Source organism: Macaca nemestrina, chromosome 17 (genome assembly GCF_043159975.1).
Source record: "Macaca nemestrina isolate mMacNem1 chromosome 17, mMacNem.hap1, whole genome shotgun sequence".
In the NCBI taxonomy this organism is placed as follows: domain Eukaryota; kingdom Metazoa; phylum Chordata; class Mammalia; order Primates; family Cercopithecidae; genus Macaca; species Macaca nemestrina.
In genome coordinates this window covers 89,051,547-89,065,316 of record NC_092141.1, presented here as the reverse complement: position 1 = coordinate 89,065,316, position 13,770 = coordinate 89,051,547, and the positions used below count along the sequence as shown (strand labels likewise).

The window sequence follows — 13,770 nt, the reverse complement described above, 5'->3', positions numbered from 1 at the left end:
ATTTTCTATTTTTTAGTAGAGACGGGGTTTCACTATGTTAGCCAGGATGGTCTCGATCTCCTGACTTCATGATCTGCCTTCCTCAGCCTCCCAAAGTGCTGGGATTACAGGTGTGAGCCACTGAGACCAGCCGGTATCCTTTTTTTTTTTTTTTTTTTTTTTTGAGGCAGTCTCGCTCTGTCACCTAGGCTGGAGTGCAATGGCACAATCTCGGCACACTGAAACCTCTGGCTCCTGGCTTCAAGCGATTCACCTGCCTCAGCCTCCCAACTAGCTGGAATTACAGGCACCTGCCACCACGCCTGGGTAGCTGAGATTACAGGCACCTGCCACCATGCCTGGCTAATTTTTGTATTTTTAGTCGAGATAGGGTTTCACCATGTTGGCCAGGCTGGTCTCAAACTCCTGACCTCAAGTGATCCACCTTCTGCGGCCTCCCAAAGTGCTGGGATTACAGGCGTGAGCCACTGTGCCCAGCTTAGGCAACCTTCTTGACATGTGCCATGTGTCAGGTCAAGTGCCAGGCATGCTCCCCTCATCATCTCAGTTGGCCAGGCCAGAACCTTGGAGCCATTCTCCACCCCAGTCTCTGCTCACACCACAGCCAACCCAGCAGGAATCCCACCGGGCGATGTTGGCATCACACATATGCAGAGTCTGATGGCTTCTCGCCAGCCCCACAGGGGCCACCCTGAAGCACTGTAATAGCTGCAGACGCCCCCTGCATCCACACTTCATCCACATGCAACATCAGAGCTGGGGGAGCCCGCTAAAGTCCAAGTCACCTCTCAGCCCCGACGCCCTCCTCTGTGTGCCCACCTCCCCAAGAGAAAAGTCCAAAGTCATGATGGTGCTCTCCCCAAGGCCGCACACAGTCTGGGCCGGCCCTCTGCCTGGGTCTTACATACCCTAACCTCCCCAGCCTGCCCCACTGGCCTCTGGTAGCCCTTGTGCAGTCTCAGGCTCCTGCCTTGGCTGGGCTGTCCCATCTGCCTGGGGTGGTTTTGTGGGCCGTCCCCTCCTTCAGGTCTGGACTCTAGTGTCTGCTCCGCGGGGCTTCCCCACATCACCCTAACTCAAACTGTCAATCCCTCAGTTCACCCCAATGCCCCTGACGCTTCTTTCTCTGGTTTATTTTCCTCCAAAGCATTTACCACCACCTAACACACCATTTCCTTTTTTCTTTTTCTTCTTTCTTTTTTTTTTTTTTTTGAGACAGGATCTCCCTCTGTCACCCAGGTTGGAGTGCAGTGATACAACCTTGGCTCACTGCAGTCTCGACCTCCCAGACTCAAGCGATCCTCCCACCTCAGCCTCCCGAGTAGCTGGGACTACAGGCGCCCGCCACCTCGCCCGGCTAGTTTTGTGTGTGTGTGTGGTTTTTTTTTTTTTTTTTTTTTTTTAGTAGAGATGGGGTTTCAACATGTTAGCCAGGATGGTCTTGATCTCCTGACCTCGTGATCTGCCCGCCTCGGCCTCCCAAAGTGCTGGGATTACAGGCTTGAGCCACCGCGCCCGGCCCACTGTATCTTTTAAAATTATTTCGCTCATCATCTGTCCTCCTGCCCCAGGAGGTAACCTCTAGGAGGGCAGGGATGTTTGTCTTTTGTGTTCTATTTTGCAACCCTCGCACATTGAACGTGAGCCCAGCCCGTAACAGATACTCCATCAACATTTGTCAATTGAACAAATCACAAAACCACAAACATGTGAGCAGCCGGTGGTGCTATCACTGGCCTGGGATCAAGAGAGGACAGAACTTAGGGGAGGCAGGACCCCTGTGCGAGTGGCACGTTCCATGGCCTTCATCCCCAGTGATCTCCTGGGACATGTTTACCTGTCGTTTGAGAGCCCCAAGCCGGGTGAGGTCGGCCTCAAGTGTGTCGAAGTCTGCCTGTATCACCGACAGCTTTTCCTGCTTCTCTAGGAGGGAGCTGCTCACATTTCTTTGGGTTTCTTCCAGTTCCAGGATGGTTTTGGTGCACTCCTCAGTGGCCTAGGAGAGTCACAGGACCACGCTGGGCCCCTGCAGCCCGGCTACTTGGCAGATAGGGAAGAGTCAGGCTGGGAGGGCCTGCTAGGCACCTTCTACACATTCCATCTGAGGAGACTCACAAAGAGGAATGGGAGCTGCCGCCTTCAGGAATGGGTGGGCTGGAGAGGTGAGGCCTGGGAGATGCCAGGCCCAGCCGGCCCACGCTGCACACTGCTCCCTTAAGGCGGGTGTGGCCGAGATATGGGGGCCTGAGCGGTTCTGGGGCTCCCCATGCAGTGGGTCTGTCCCCGGGCAGGGGACCTGCACAGTTCAGCAGCCGTGTGCCAAGGGCAGGGCTGAGGCTGTAAGGGCCGAGAGGCGGGCTGGGGAGCCTGGGAAAGAGGAGGGTGGGGGCCTCTGCTGAGGGGGAGGCAAGGCTGGCGCCATCTGTGTGGTGTTCATTCCGCCTTCCGGGAAAGCAGCACAATTAAGAGAAAGGAAAGCCCGGCAGCAGCGTTTGGCAGCTGACATGGTCCAGAGGATGATGGAGGAGACACAGTGACTCTCAGGGCTGGCTGGGGACATGGAAGGTCTTTGCGGGGGGGATGGCAGGGGTGAGGACAAGAACCTGTTTGTGCGTCAGTGATGGCGTCGTGTGAGGTGCAGGGCCTGGGACTAGAGGACTTGAGTGTTGCTTGGAGCAGACGGGGGTGAGGGGTGGGCATGGGGGTCCTGGCAAGGGACTGAGGTGGTGCCCAGGGCAGCAAGGAGTGGTCAGGGGCTGGGCTAGGAAGCTGAGGGAGGGATGGACATCAGGAATGGCCAATGTGGCGGACAAGGACTGAGAAGAGGCCGCTCTTCCGCCTCTCTCCAGAAACTTCCAGTTACTTCCAAATGAGCAGCCCAGGCATGTCTGTCGTTTTCGGCTAGCCTTTCCCTACAGGGGTGATTTCAGCACTCTCCAGGGAACCCTCTGGGTGACTCTGAGCGGTAGGCACCCATTTCACAGGTCAGTAAACCAAGGCTCTGGGAGGTCAGACTGTATGCCCCAGTCAGGAATGGTCCAGCGTGGCTCCAAGCCATGCTGTCAGCTGTCCCCAAGGCCACCTACCCACCCATGGCTGTGGTTGCCGTCACATTTAACTCTGCCCCCCACCCCCCAGCAGACGAGGCCCTGCAGGTCTGGCAAGGCCCACAAGCTCTGAGGTCACACAGTGGGTCAGTGGGGCCATAGAGCCAACCTGGAAAGTGTGAGTGCAGGGCCCCTGGCTGGCGACAGCTGAGGTAGTCAGCACCGGACAGCACCAGCTGGGCCCTCCCAGCGCAGGCCCAGTGGACATGGCTTGGTGTACCGGGATGCAGGCTCTTGGGGAGCCCGCCACGCTCCCATTAGCTGGTCCCCGGTGCCCACTCAGGCTCCCCAGCATGAGCCAGCATCTTCCCCAGAACTCTCTACCTCCCCAATGCCACCTCTGATATACAGGGAGGGGCTGAATGAAACATGGCCGTCCCTGGCTGTGAGCATCTCTGTCCGGTGTGGGCATTCTGCAAACTCCCAGAGACAGGCCCATGGCAGCAGCAGGTTAGCAGTGCTGAGCACAGCCCCTCTAACAGCCTCTGGGTCCTCACCCCAGACCTGGCACCCAGCAGCAGGTTAGCAGAACTGGGGACGGCCTCTCTGCGTCCTCACCCCAGACCCGGCACCCAGCAGCAGGTTAGCAGGGCTGAGCACACCCCCTCTGACAGCCTCTGCATCCTCACCCCGGACCCAGCAGGACGCCTTCCTGGAGTGTTCCTTGAGTCCCAGAGGGAGAAGCAGGCGCCCAGCTTCCTTTCCGCTGCTCCCTACCTTGCGAACATCCCTGATTTTCCGGCGCAGCTCAAGCTGCTTGTGGTGGAACTCGGTGCGGGTGAGCGCCTTCCTGTCCATCTTGCGCTGCCCCTCGGCCTGGGTGGTGACGGTCTCTCTGCGGGCAACCGCCAGCTCCATGGCGCGGATCATCTTCTCCTGCTGCTTCAGCAGCTGCCCAAGCCTGACCTGGGAGACAGGACAGAGGGGCTGGGGCTGGGGCAGGCCCAAGCTGCAGCCTCAGAGAGAGAGCGGCCGGGGCGCTGGCCTCGCTCATCCTCAGGTGACATGTACGGGGATCGGCGGGGAAACAGTGATGCCTGTGCCGCCAGGAGGAACAAGGGACATGGAGGCCGCAGCCCTGGGTGGGAACCCGGAATCCACAGGCAGACAATGCAAGGCGGAGAAATGGCCGAGACCTGAGGCGACCAAGGAGGCATGAGAACTAAAAGCAACCAAGCAAAAAAAAAAAAAAAAAAAAAGATTCTATGTCTTGATGGTGTCAGTGGCTACGTAGATGTGTGTGTGTTAGAACCCACCAAACTGCGTTTTTTTTTTTAATTTTTTAATATTTTTTTGTTTGTTTGTTTTTTGAGACGGAGTCTCGCTCTGTCGCCCAGGCTGGAGTGCAGTGGCGCGATCTCGGCTCACTGCAAGCTCCGCCTCCTGGGTTTACGCCATTCTCCTGCCTCAGCCTCCTGAGTAGCTGGGACTACAGGCGCCCGCCACCGAGCCCGGCTAATTTTTTGTATTTTTAGTAGAGACGGGGTTTCACCGTGGTCTCGATCTCCTGACCTTGTGATCCGCCCGCCTCGGCCTCCCAAAGTGCTGGGATTACAGGCGTGAATTTTTTAATATTTTTGAGACAGAGTCTTGCTCTGTCACCAGGCTGGAGAGTAATGGAGCGGCTTGGCTCACTGCAACCTCTGCCTCCTGGGTTCACGTGATTCTTCTGCCTCAGCCTCCTGAGTAGCTGGGATTACAGGTGCCTGCCACCACGCCTGGCTAATTTTTGTATTTTTAGTAGAGATGGGGTTTCACCATGTTGGCCAGGACGGTCTCGATCTCTTGACCTCGTGATCTCCCCACCTTGGCCTCCCAAAGCTGGGATTACAGGCATAAGCCACTGCACCCAGCCTTTTTAAAAAAAAAAAAAAAAAAAAATTTTTTTTTTAGATGGAGTCTCCCTCTGTCGCCCAGGCTGGAGTGCGGTGGCACGATCTTGTTTTAACCACAACTTCCACCTCCCAGGTTCAAGCAGTTCTCCTGCCTCAGCCTCCTAAGTAGCTAGGATTACAGGCACCTGCCACCACACCCAGCTTTTTTTTTTTTTTTTTTTTTTTGTATTTTTCAGTAGAGACAGGGTTTCACCATGGTGCCTAGGCTGGTTTTGAACTGACCTCAAGTGATCCACCTGCCTCGGCCTCCCAAAGTGCTAGGATTACAGGCGTGAGCCACCGCGCCCAGCCCAAACTCTGTGTTTAAAATAAGGACATTTTATCTTATCAAAGTTAAGCCTAAAGTTGATGTAAAAGAAAAAACAGGCAAGAATCCCGAAGATCAGCAGGGTGAAGGGAGACCAAGCTCGCTCAGGTTTACATGTACCATAAAGTGACTTGGAGCCATGAAGACACACTAAAAAGTCTGTGGGGCGAAAGAGCCCCTAAACAGAGGGCAAAGCCAATGACAGGCCAGAGACACTATTTTCATAGGTATTGAAGACAGGGGTTAATAACCCAATATATGAGGAACTCCTAAAAAATGTTAAGAAATAAGAAAACAGGCCAGGTGCGGTGGCTCAAGCCTGTAATCCCAGCACTTTGGGAGACCGAGGCAGGTGGAGCATCTGAGATCAGGAGTTCGAGACCAGCCTGGCCAACACGGTGAAACCCCGTCTCTATTGAAAATACAAACAATTAGCTGGGTGTGGTGGCTCATGCCTGTAGTCCCAGCTACTCGGGAGGCTGAGGCAGGAGAATCGCTTGAACCTGGGAGGCGGAAGTTGCAGCGAGCTGAGATGTGAGCACCACTGCACTCCAGTCTGGACAACAGAGCAAGACTCTGTCTTTAAAAAAAAAAAAGGAAGTCAGAGGAATTTCATAAGTACAGAGTTACAGAAATCAAGACAGTAGGGCATTGGTGAAGGGCAGAAACATGAATCAGTAAAACAAAACAGCCCAGAAACGAATTCACACAAATGTGTCAGCTGATTTCAACAAGGCCTGGGAGGTAGTTCAGTGGAGGAAGGGCAGTCTTTTCAGTAAGCAAGCAAGGCTGACTCAAGTGGACATCCAAATGCAAAAAAAAATTAACCCCAATCCACAGCTTGTACCATACACAAAAATTAACTCAAAATACATTATAGACCTAAATGTAAAACCTAAAAGCAGGAAGCTTCTGGAAGAAAATAGAAGAGAAGCTCTTTGGGACCTTCAGCTAGGCAAAGGCTCCTTAGATAAGCTACTGAAACGATTCATGGAAGAACAGACTGAGGGGTGGGTGCCGTGGTGCACACCCATAATCCCAGCACTTTGGGAGGCCCAGGCAGGAGGATCCTTTGAGCCCACGAGGTCAAGGATGCAGTGAGCCATGATTACACCGCTGCACTCCAGCCTAGGTGATAGAGCGAAACCCTGTCTCTAAAAGAAGAGAACAGACTGTGTAATTGGACTTCACCATACAGAAGAATCTCAAATGCATGAGGCTAAGGAAGGAAAATCAGGCTCAACATGTCTCACCCTGTTTGACCCATTTATGTGACATTCTGCAAAAGCCAAAACGACAGGCATGGAGACAGATTGGTGGCTGTCATGGTGGCTGGGGTGTGCGGTGAGCTGACTACAGAAGGCATGAGGGAATTCGAGGATGAGGAAATATATCATGATGTGGCAATGGCTACATGATTGTACGTCTCTATCAAAACTTGTAGGGCTGGCTGGGCACAGTGGCTCACTCCTGCAATCCCAGCACTTTGGGAGGCCAAGGCAGGTGGATTGCCTGAGCTCAGAAGTTTGAGACCAGCCTGGGCAAAATGGCAAAACCCCGTCTCTACTGAAAATACAAAAAATTAGCCAGGCATGGTGGCACACACCTGTAATCCCAGCTACTCAGGCAGCTGAGGCAGGAGAATTGCTTGAACCTGGGAGGCGGAGGTTGCCGCGAGCCAAGATCACACCACTTCAGTCTGAGCGACAGAGAGTCTGTCTCAAAAACAAAACAAAAAACAAACAAACAGACAAAACAAAATAACCCAGAAAATCCTCATAGGGCTGAATACTGTAATCTGTGAGCTTCCACTCAACTGAAAAACCTCAAAAAAAAAAAAAAAAAAAAAAAGATAAATCACACCAGAACTGAGGAGAAGGTACGGCTATGACAGCCGCCATGTGCTTTTTAGACAAGTAAAATGTCAGGCTGTTACAGTCAGAATTTATACACCCTTTGACTTAGGAACCTCACCTTTGGGAACCTAGTCTAGAAGACGAAGAGAAAAAAAAAGAACCAGTAAGGAAGAATGTGATCATAATGCTCCGCGATGGCTGATTTTATGTTAACCTGACTGGGCTAAGGGATGCCTGGATAGCTGAGAAAACATGATTTCTGTTTTGAGTGGGTCTGTGAGGGTGTCCCTGGAAGTGATGGGCATTTGAACCAGTGGACAGAGTAAAGATCCCCCTCGTCAGGGTGGGTGACATCACCGTCTGTTGAGGGCCTCAGTAGAACAAAAAGGCAGAAGAAGGTGGTGGGGCGGGGTGGGGCGGGGGTAGGGGAACACCAGGCTGGGATGACACCATTGCTTCCTTCTCAGCCCTTAGACTTGACTGAATCAGGGGCTCTCCTGGGTCTGCAGATTAGATGTCCAATCCTAGGACTTCTCGGCCCCCATAATCATAAGAGCCAATTCTCATAATAAATCTCTCTCTGTCTGTCTGTCTGTCTCTCTCTCTCTCTCTCTGTCTGTCTGTCTGTCTGTCTGTCTCTCTCTCTCTCTCTCTCTCTGTGTAGTCTACTGGTTCTGTTTCTTTGGAGAACCCTAACACACATTGTGTCTAGCACAAAACAATAACGCCAACAACAAATTGGAAACAACCTGAATTTTCACCAACGTGGGACTGGATCTGTAAATTGTGAAATATCCATAATATATATTATAAGTGTTACAGAATGGGTTAGTATCCATGTAGGGCCAAGGCAAGCCCTGCCTGTGCATTTGTGTGAGATCTGAGAAGGTGAGAGGCCTTTTCCCTGCAGTGGCTGACACGGTCGCCCTGGCTGAGGAAGGGGAGCTGGGAAAGGAGGGACAGGGAGGAACAGCCCGGACCTTCTCTTTGCCCCCCACTCTGTGGGGGAGAACTTGGCTTGCTCCAGCCAACACACGTGGCTTCTGTAATGTGAAAAGTCAATTAAATTGGGTATTTTTAAACACAACGTCTCATTAGCATATGCACTTGATCTGGAAAATAACTCAGCAGAGGAATTTTTATTTAGCATGGCATTGTGAAAATGAGACCCATTAATGTTATGAACTGCTCTTATTGTTATCCTTAAGGCCCTGAACCTTTAGCTTGATTATCACTTGCAATTTAATTACCAGGCTTTTAAAGGCAATGAAATCTAATTGTGACCGTGAAGAGAAAATGTGGCTGTGAGGGATGAGACGGGGGTGCTCACTGAGCCTTTCTGTGGTGTGAGACTCTGTCTCCCAGTGGGATACATTAGAGGGTCACGAAATTTGAGGGTTACAGCTGGCATTTAAAAATACCAGAGTGCTGTGATTACATGGAGTAGGAATACAGTGTTTTGCGAAATGACATGCACACGCTTGTGTGTGCGTGGTATTGTCCACAGTATTTCTGCACAGCAAGAACAAGATGCCGTGAAAGCTGGGTCAAGGGGGACGTGCACTTTGCCAGTGCTCCGTTGGAGTGCAGGTCACTCTGCTAGAGTGGGTCGCTCCCCGGAAATCTCACCCGCTGCCACCAGCCACTGTGGCCAATGTGGTTCCCACCGGAGCCCCAGGGCAGCCGAGGGCCTTGGTGTGGCCAGGTCTCTGGAGCCCAAGGGCTGGCACCCAGCAGGCCCTGCCACGCAGCTCTCCTCCCCTCACCTTCATCCTGTGGATCTCGCCCTTCATGGCCCGGATCTCCGTCTGGCCGATCTCGGAATCCACTGAAGAACGCATCTCTTTTGCCAGTTGGATTTTTTTCTCCCAAAGCATAATCTGGTGTCTTGAGAGGTAGGAGAGGCAGTGTAAGAAATTAGGAGTTTTCTTCTGATGCTTCGGTGAGCTCTAAGGCTTTACAAGGCTCTCAGCTGCCATGGCAGAGCCAAGCAGCTGCGACAGAAAGCGTGAAGCTCTCAAAGCCTGAAACGTTCACTGCTGGGCTCCTTATGCAAACGTTTACCAGCCTCTGGCATATAGGGGGAGAGAGGGAGATGGGGGTAGGGAAGAAAGAGAGAGAGAGAGAGAACAGGGATATATAACTGTAGGAGCTGAGAAAGTCAGTATAATTGATAGAAGCTGACTTAAGGAGAAGTAAAAGGCCTGAATACACCAATAGTCTAAAAGCTATTTAAATGTCACCAAAGATACAAGCCCCCCAAAGCATTGGTCCCAGGTGGTTTTTTGCCTGGATTCTATCAAACCGCAAGGAACAGGCAATCCCTGTGCTATTCATCCTTTCCAGAGCACACTGAGAAAAGGATGATGCCTCCACACCACGCCTGCTCCGCACCCTTTCCACAGGGAGATGTGGGCCCACGTGTGTGACCGGGAAAGATGGCCACGAAAATACTAAAGTGCTTCAAAGGGGAACTTCTGAAACAACCCCATTTGTGTAAAAAACAGAGCAAAACAAGAAAGGAATATAGCTAGACGTTGGTTTTCTGGGAAGTGAAGAGCGTTGGAATTATATGCAATTTTCCCTGGCTACGTTGCACGCATTGTATAATTTAAAATGTTTAGAGCTGGCTGTGTGGTACTTTAATAATCAGACACCATAAAATAATGGATATTTAAAATCTTTATAGCAAAGAAAGCCATTCAATTTCCAGCAGTAACTCATTTGGCTCAAGAGCTGCTGCCAAGGGTGGCAGGCAGAGCTCTGTGGGGAATCTGGGATCCACTAGGGTGGGTTCCAGACCCATGCCCAGGTGGTCTTTTTCTTCTTTTAAAGACAGGGTCTCGCTCTGTTGCCCAGGCTGGAGTGCGGTGGTGCAATCCTAGCAGCCTTGACTTCCTGGGCTCAAGTGATCCTCCCACTTCAGCCTCCCAAGTAGTTGGGACTACAGGCGTGCACCACCATGCCCGGCCAATTTAAAACATTTCTGTAGATATGGGGTCTCACTGTGTTGCCCAGTCTTGTCTCAAACTTCTGGCCTCAAAGGAGCCTCCTGCCTTGGCATCCCAAAGCACTGGGATCGCCGGGCACGGTGGCTCACGCATGTAATTCCAGCACTTTGGGAGGCTGAGGCGTGCGGATCACCTGAGGTCAGGAGTTCAAGACCAGCCTGGCAAACGTGGTGAAACCCATCTCTACTAAAAATATAAAAATTAGTCAGGCATGGTGGCGTGCACCTGTAATCTCAGCTACTCAGGAGGTTGAGGCAGGAGAATCACTTGAAGCCGGGAGGCAGAGGTTGCAGTGAGCTGAGATCACACCACTGCACTCCAGCCTGTGGGATAGAGCAAGACTGTCTCCAAAAGAAAAAACAAAACAAAACAAAACAAAACAAAACACACACACACACCCCCCAAAGCACTGAGATATAGGTGGGAGCTGCCACACCCGGCCTCGTACATGGTCTTCAACGGACAGAGGCCTGCAGGTGCAGTGACCTTCATGACCCATGTGTGGCTGGAGACTGCGACTCACTCTGCTTCCACCAGTTGATTGAGGAGGGTCGCCTTCTCCTCGCTGAGCTGGTTCAGCTTGTCCTGCATCTTGATGGTCTCCCTCTCAGCGTCCTGCACAGGGGCGGGGCGGGACAGCTATGGGAGGGCCATGGGATTGTGGGTGCCGGGGCTGGTGCCCTCCGTCCCAGCACCGAGGGCGGGATTGTGGGTGCCAGGGCTGGTGCCCTCTGTCCCAGCACCGAGGGCAGGGCTGAAGGCTGGATTTCTAATCCCCCTACAAGTATCTTGAATGGGTGTGGAAGTTACGTCCTGGTGCAGAGCACCCCCCGTAGGGACCGTGCCCCCGAGTCCCCCCGCCCTCCATCGTCCCGAGCCCCGGGACCGTGTGGACGCGGCCTGACCTTCAGTGAGCGCACGAATTCATTCTCCGTCACCCGGTTGTTCTGCTCCAGCTCCTCCGAGCTGCACCGGTTTTTATTCATCAGCACGTTGAGCTTCTTCAGGTCGTTGTCCAGGTCCTTCATGTGGTGCTCGATCTCCTTCTGCTCCTTCTTCTCCTGCTCAATCTTGCCTATGGCAGAGAACAGAGACTTGGGGAGAGACCCTGGGAGGGTCTGGGTCCTCGCCTGCAGGCAGCAGCGTCTGAGAGGTGAGCCGGGGTTTGTCTCTCCCTGTAGCTCCCTTCATCCCCTCGCTCTTGTCCTTCCCAGTGCTCCTGCCTGAATCTCACCCCTGCCAGGACAGAGGAGAGGAGAGGGGTCTCTTCTCGGCGGCTAAGCTCCCAAAGCCTGGTCCTCCGAGGGAACTGAGAGGACCCGCCTGTGGGGACAGCCAGCAGGTGTGGGCGGGGTGTGTGGGAGGGCCAGGCTCCCTTCCCCAGGACACGTGCAGATCTGTGGAGCCTGGGGACCTGGTTGATGCTCAGACACTGTGAGTCTCCAGGAGAGCGGGGCCCTTAGACCCCTGCCCCGCCCCAGCCAAGCTCAGGGGTAGGGGCAGAAAACCACAGCCCTTCTTGATGTGAAGATGAGTGGAGGGCACGAGAGGCCACAGTTGGTTCATCCGCTGGCCACTCCTCACAGGGCTTCTCTGTCTCCTCCTGCTGTCCCCACGGTGTGCCCTGACTGCCCCAGGGCATGGGCATGTGAGCCCCTCTCTCTGCCCTTTCCATGGGCGATCCCATCTCACAGCATGGTGTTTTGGCACCTCTTGCCTTGGGACACCGATATTCAGCTGACAGCTCCACAGGGTCTTTTAGGACTCGCTACTCACCAAAAGATGGGCTTGGGCAACCCAAGGGCAGGGCGAGAGGCAGCAGGACCTCCCAGAAGGGCACGCGATGTGTCTGGGCAGCATTTCCCATGGGGGCCTTGCTGCAGGCCTGACCAGCATGGATCCCTGACCCAAGACCAGGCGGGACCCGGGATGTCTCGGCAGGTGGCCATGTGGGTGGAGAGTGGTCCAGGCAGGATGCCCGCCTCCCTCATTCCAGGCACCCTGGCGCTTTGGCAGCCCCTTGGGCCTCAGAAGCATTGGGGAGTCCTGGCGGAATGGTTTTCTAAGCCCAACTGGAGGTGATGTGGGGACAGCACCAGGAGCCCGCCTGGCAGGACCCTGGCTCTTCCCGTGCCAGTGCTTCCACCTGAGTGCCCTGGCTTGGCGGGGATGATAACCTTCCACGCTCCTCTCTCAAGGAGAGCTCCGAGGTCTGTGAGTTTGGAGACATTTCGTGACATTTCTCAACTCTGCCGCTGTGACTGCGAACTGGGCAGCTGGGCAGGCAGTGGTTCACATTTACAAAATATGGGGAGCACGCATGTTTGTTATTTGCTTTCAAGGCTGCGTGCAAATCCAGCAACGTGCCCCACTGAGTGTCCCTCCCGTGGGAGGTGCCCCCGCCCCAGAGCTTGTCTGAGCATCACTGCAGGGACAGGCATGGCAGCTCTTACTTTCTACTCGTAGTTTCTTCTGCTCCATGATGTGGAGCTCCTTCTTGGACGCATCCAGGGAGGCCAGCTGTGCCTCCTGCTCCTGTGTCACCTTGACCATCTCCTGCTGCAGGCGCAGCCAGGTCACCTGGGCCTGGACCACCGTGGCGTTGTGCTCTTCGATCAGCTTGCTCAGCCTTTTGATTTCAAGCTCCAGGGGCCCCACTTCTTCCCCCTAGATGGGATATTCATCAAAAAGCAAAATTGGGGCCAGGTGTGGTGACTCATGCGTGGAATCCCAGCACTTTGGGAGGCTGAGGCGGGTGGGTCACCCGAGGTTAGGAGTTCAAGACCAGCCTGGCCAACAGGGTGAAACCCCATCTCTACCCAAAATACAAAAATTAGCCAGGTGTGCTGGTGCACACCTGTGGTCCCAGCTACTTGGGAGGCTGAAGCAGGAGAATCACTTGAACTCAGGAGGCGGAGGTGCAGTGAGTGAGATGGCGCCACTGCACTCCAGCCTGGGCAGTAGAGCAAGACTCCGTCTCAAAAAAAAAAAAAAAGCAAAATTAGCCTTCTTGGGCTCAAATGTCTTTGTGAGTGGGCTGCAGAGGGTCTGGACCCCTGAGGTCATGAAACTGGACGAAGGCTGAGGGGCTCAAGTTAGCTCTCAGCAGGGTTGCAAGCCACAGACACCGTTGGAGGAAATACGACTAAGGGGCTCTGGAGCCCCCTCTAGCTTCCCCATGGTGGGTGCACCAGCAGGATGGGTGGGGCCTCTGGAACCCAAAGGGGCTTTGAAAGTCCCTCAAAGAGGGACAGGAACCTGGATGACGTATATGGCATCTGGAACCCAAAGGGGCTTTGAGAGTACAGGGACCTGGATGACGTATATGGCATCAGGCCTCAAACGCATTAGGCTACTACTCTTAGAGCAGCAGAATATTTCGTGCTGGGTGAAAATTATTTGGAATTCAGACTTCAGTGGCCTTGAATAACATCTGATTGGACACAGCCATGCCCATTCCTTTACATTTTATCTACACTCCTTCTCACTATGGAGGCAGAGCTGTGTCACTGTGGGAGAGACCAACTGGCCACAAAGCCTGAATGCTCTCTGGCCCTGTGCAGAAAAATATGACTTAGAGCGCTTGGCACACGT

The 13,770-nt window shown here is 53.5% G+C and overlaps 1 protein-coding gene across 3 annotated transcripts in view; it reads right to left on the bottom strand.

Annotated features, from left to right (window-relative positions):
- The window catches only part of LOC105469267 (coiled-coil domain 40 molecular ruler complex subunit), a 62,164-nt gene that overhangs the window by 1,474 nt on the left and 46,920 nt on the right, over positions 1–13,770 (bottom strand). For all 3 annotated transcript variants that reach the window (XM_071081771.1, XM_071081773.1, XM_071081772.1), the window contains exons 14-19: positions 12,630–12,843; positions 11,082–11,251; positions 10,700–10,791; positions 8,932–9,052; positions 3,825–4,013; positions 1,838–1,996 (exon numbers count right to left, since the gene is read on the bottom strand). In XM_071081771.1, coding sequence (XP_070937872.1) covers positions 1,838–1,996; positions 3,825–4,013; positions 8,932–9,052; positions 10,700–10,791; positions 11,082–11,251; positions 12,630–12,843 — 945 coding nt within the window. The remainder of the gene's footprint in view (positions 1–1,837; positions 1,997–3,824; positions 4,014–8,931; positions 9,053–10,699; positions 10,792–11,081; positions 11,252–12,629; positions 12,844–13,770) is intronic.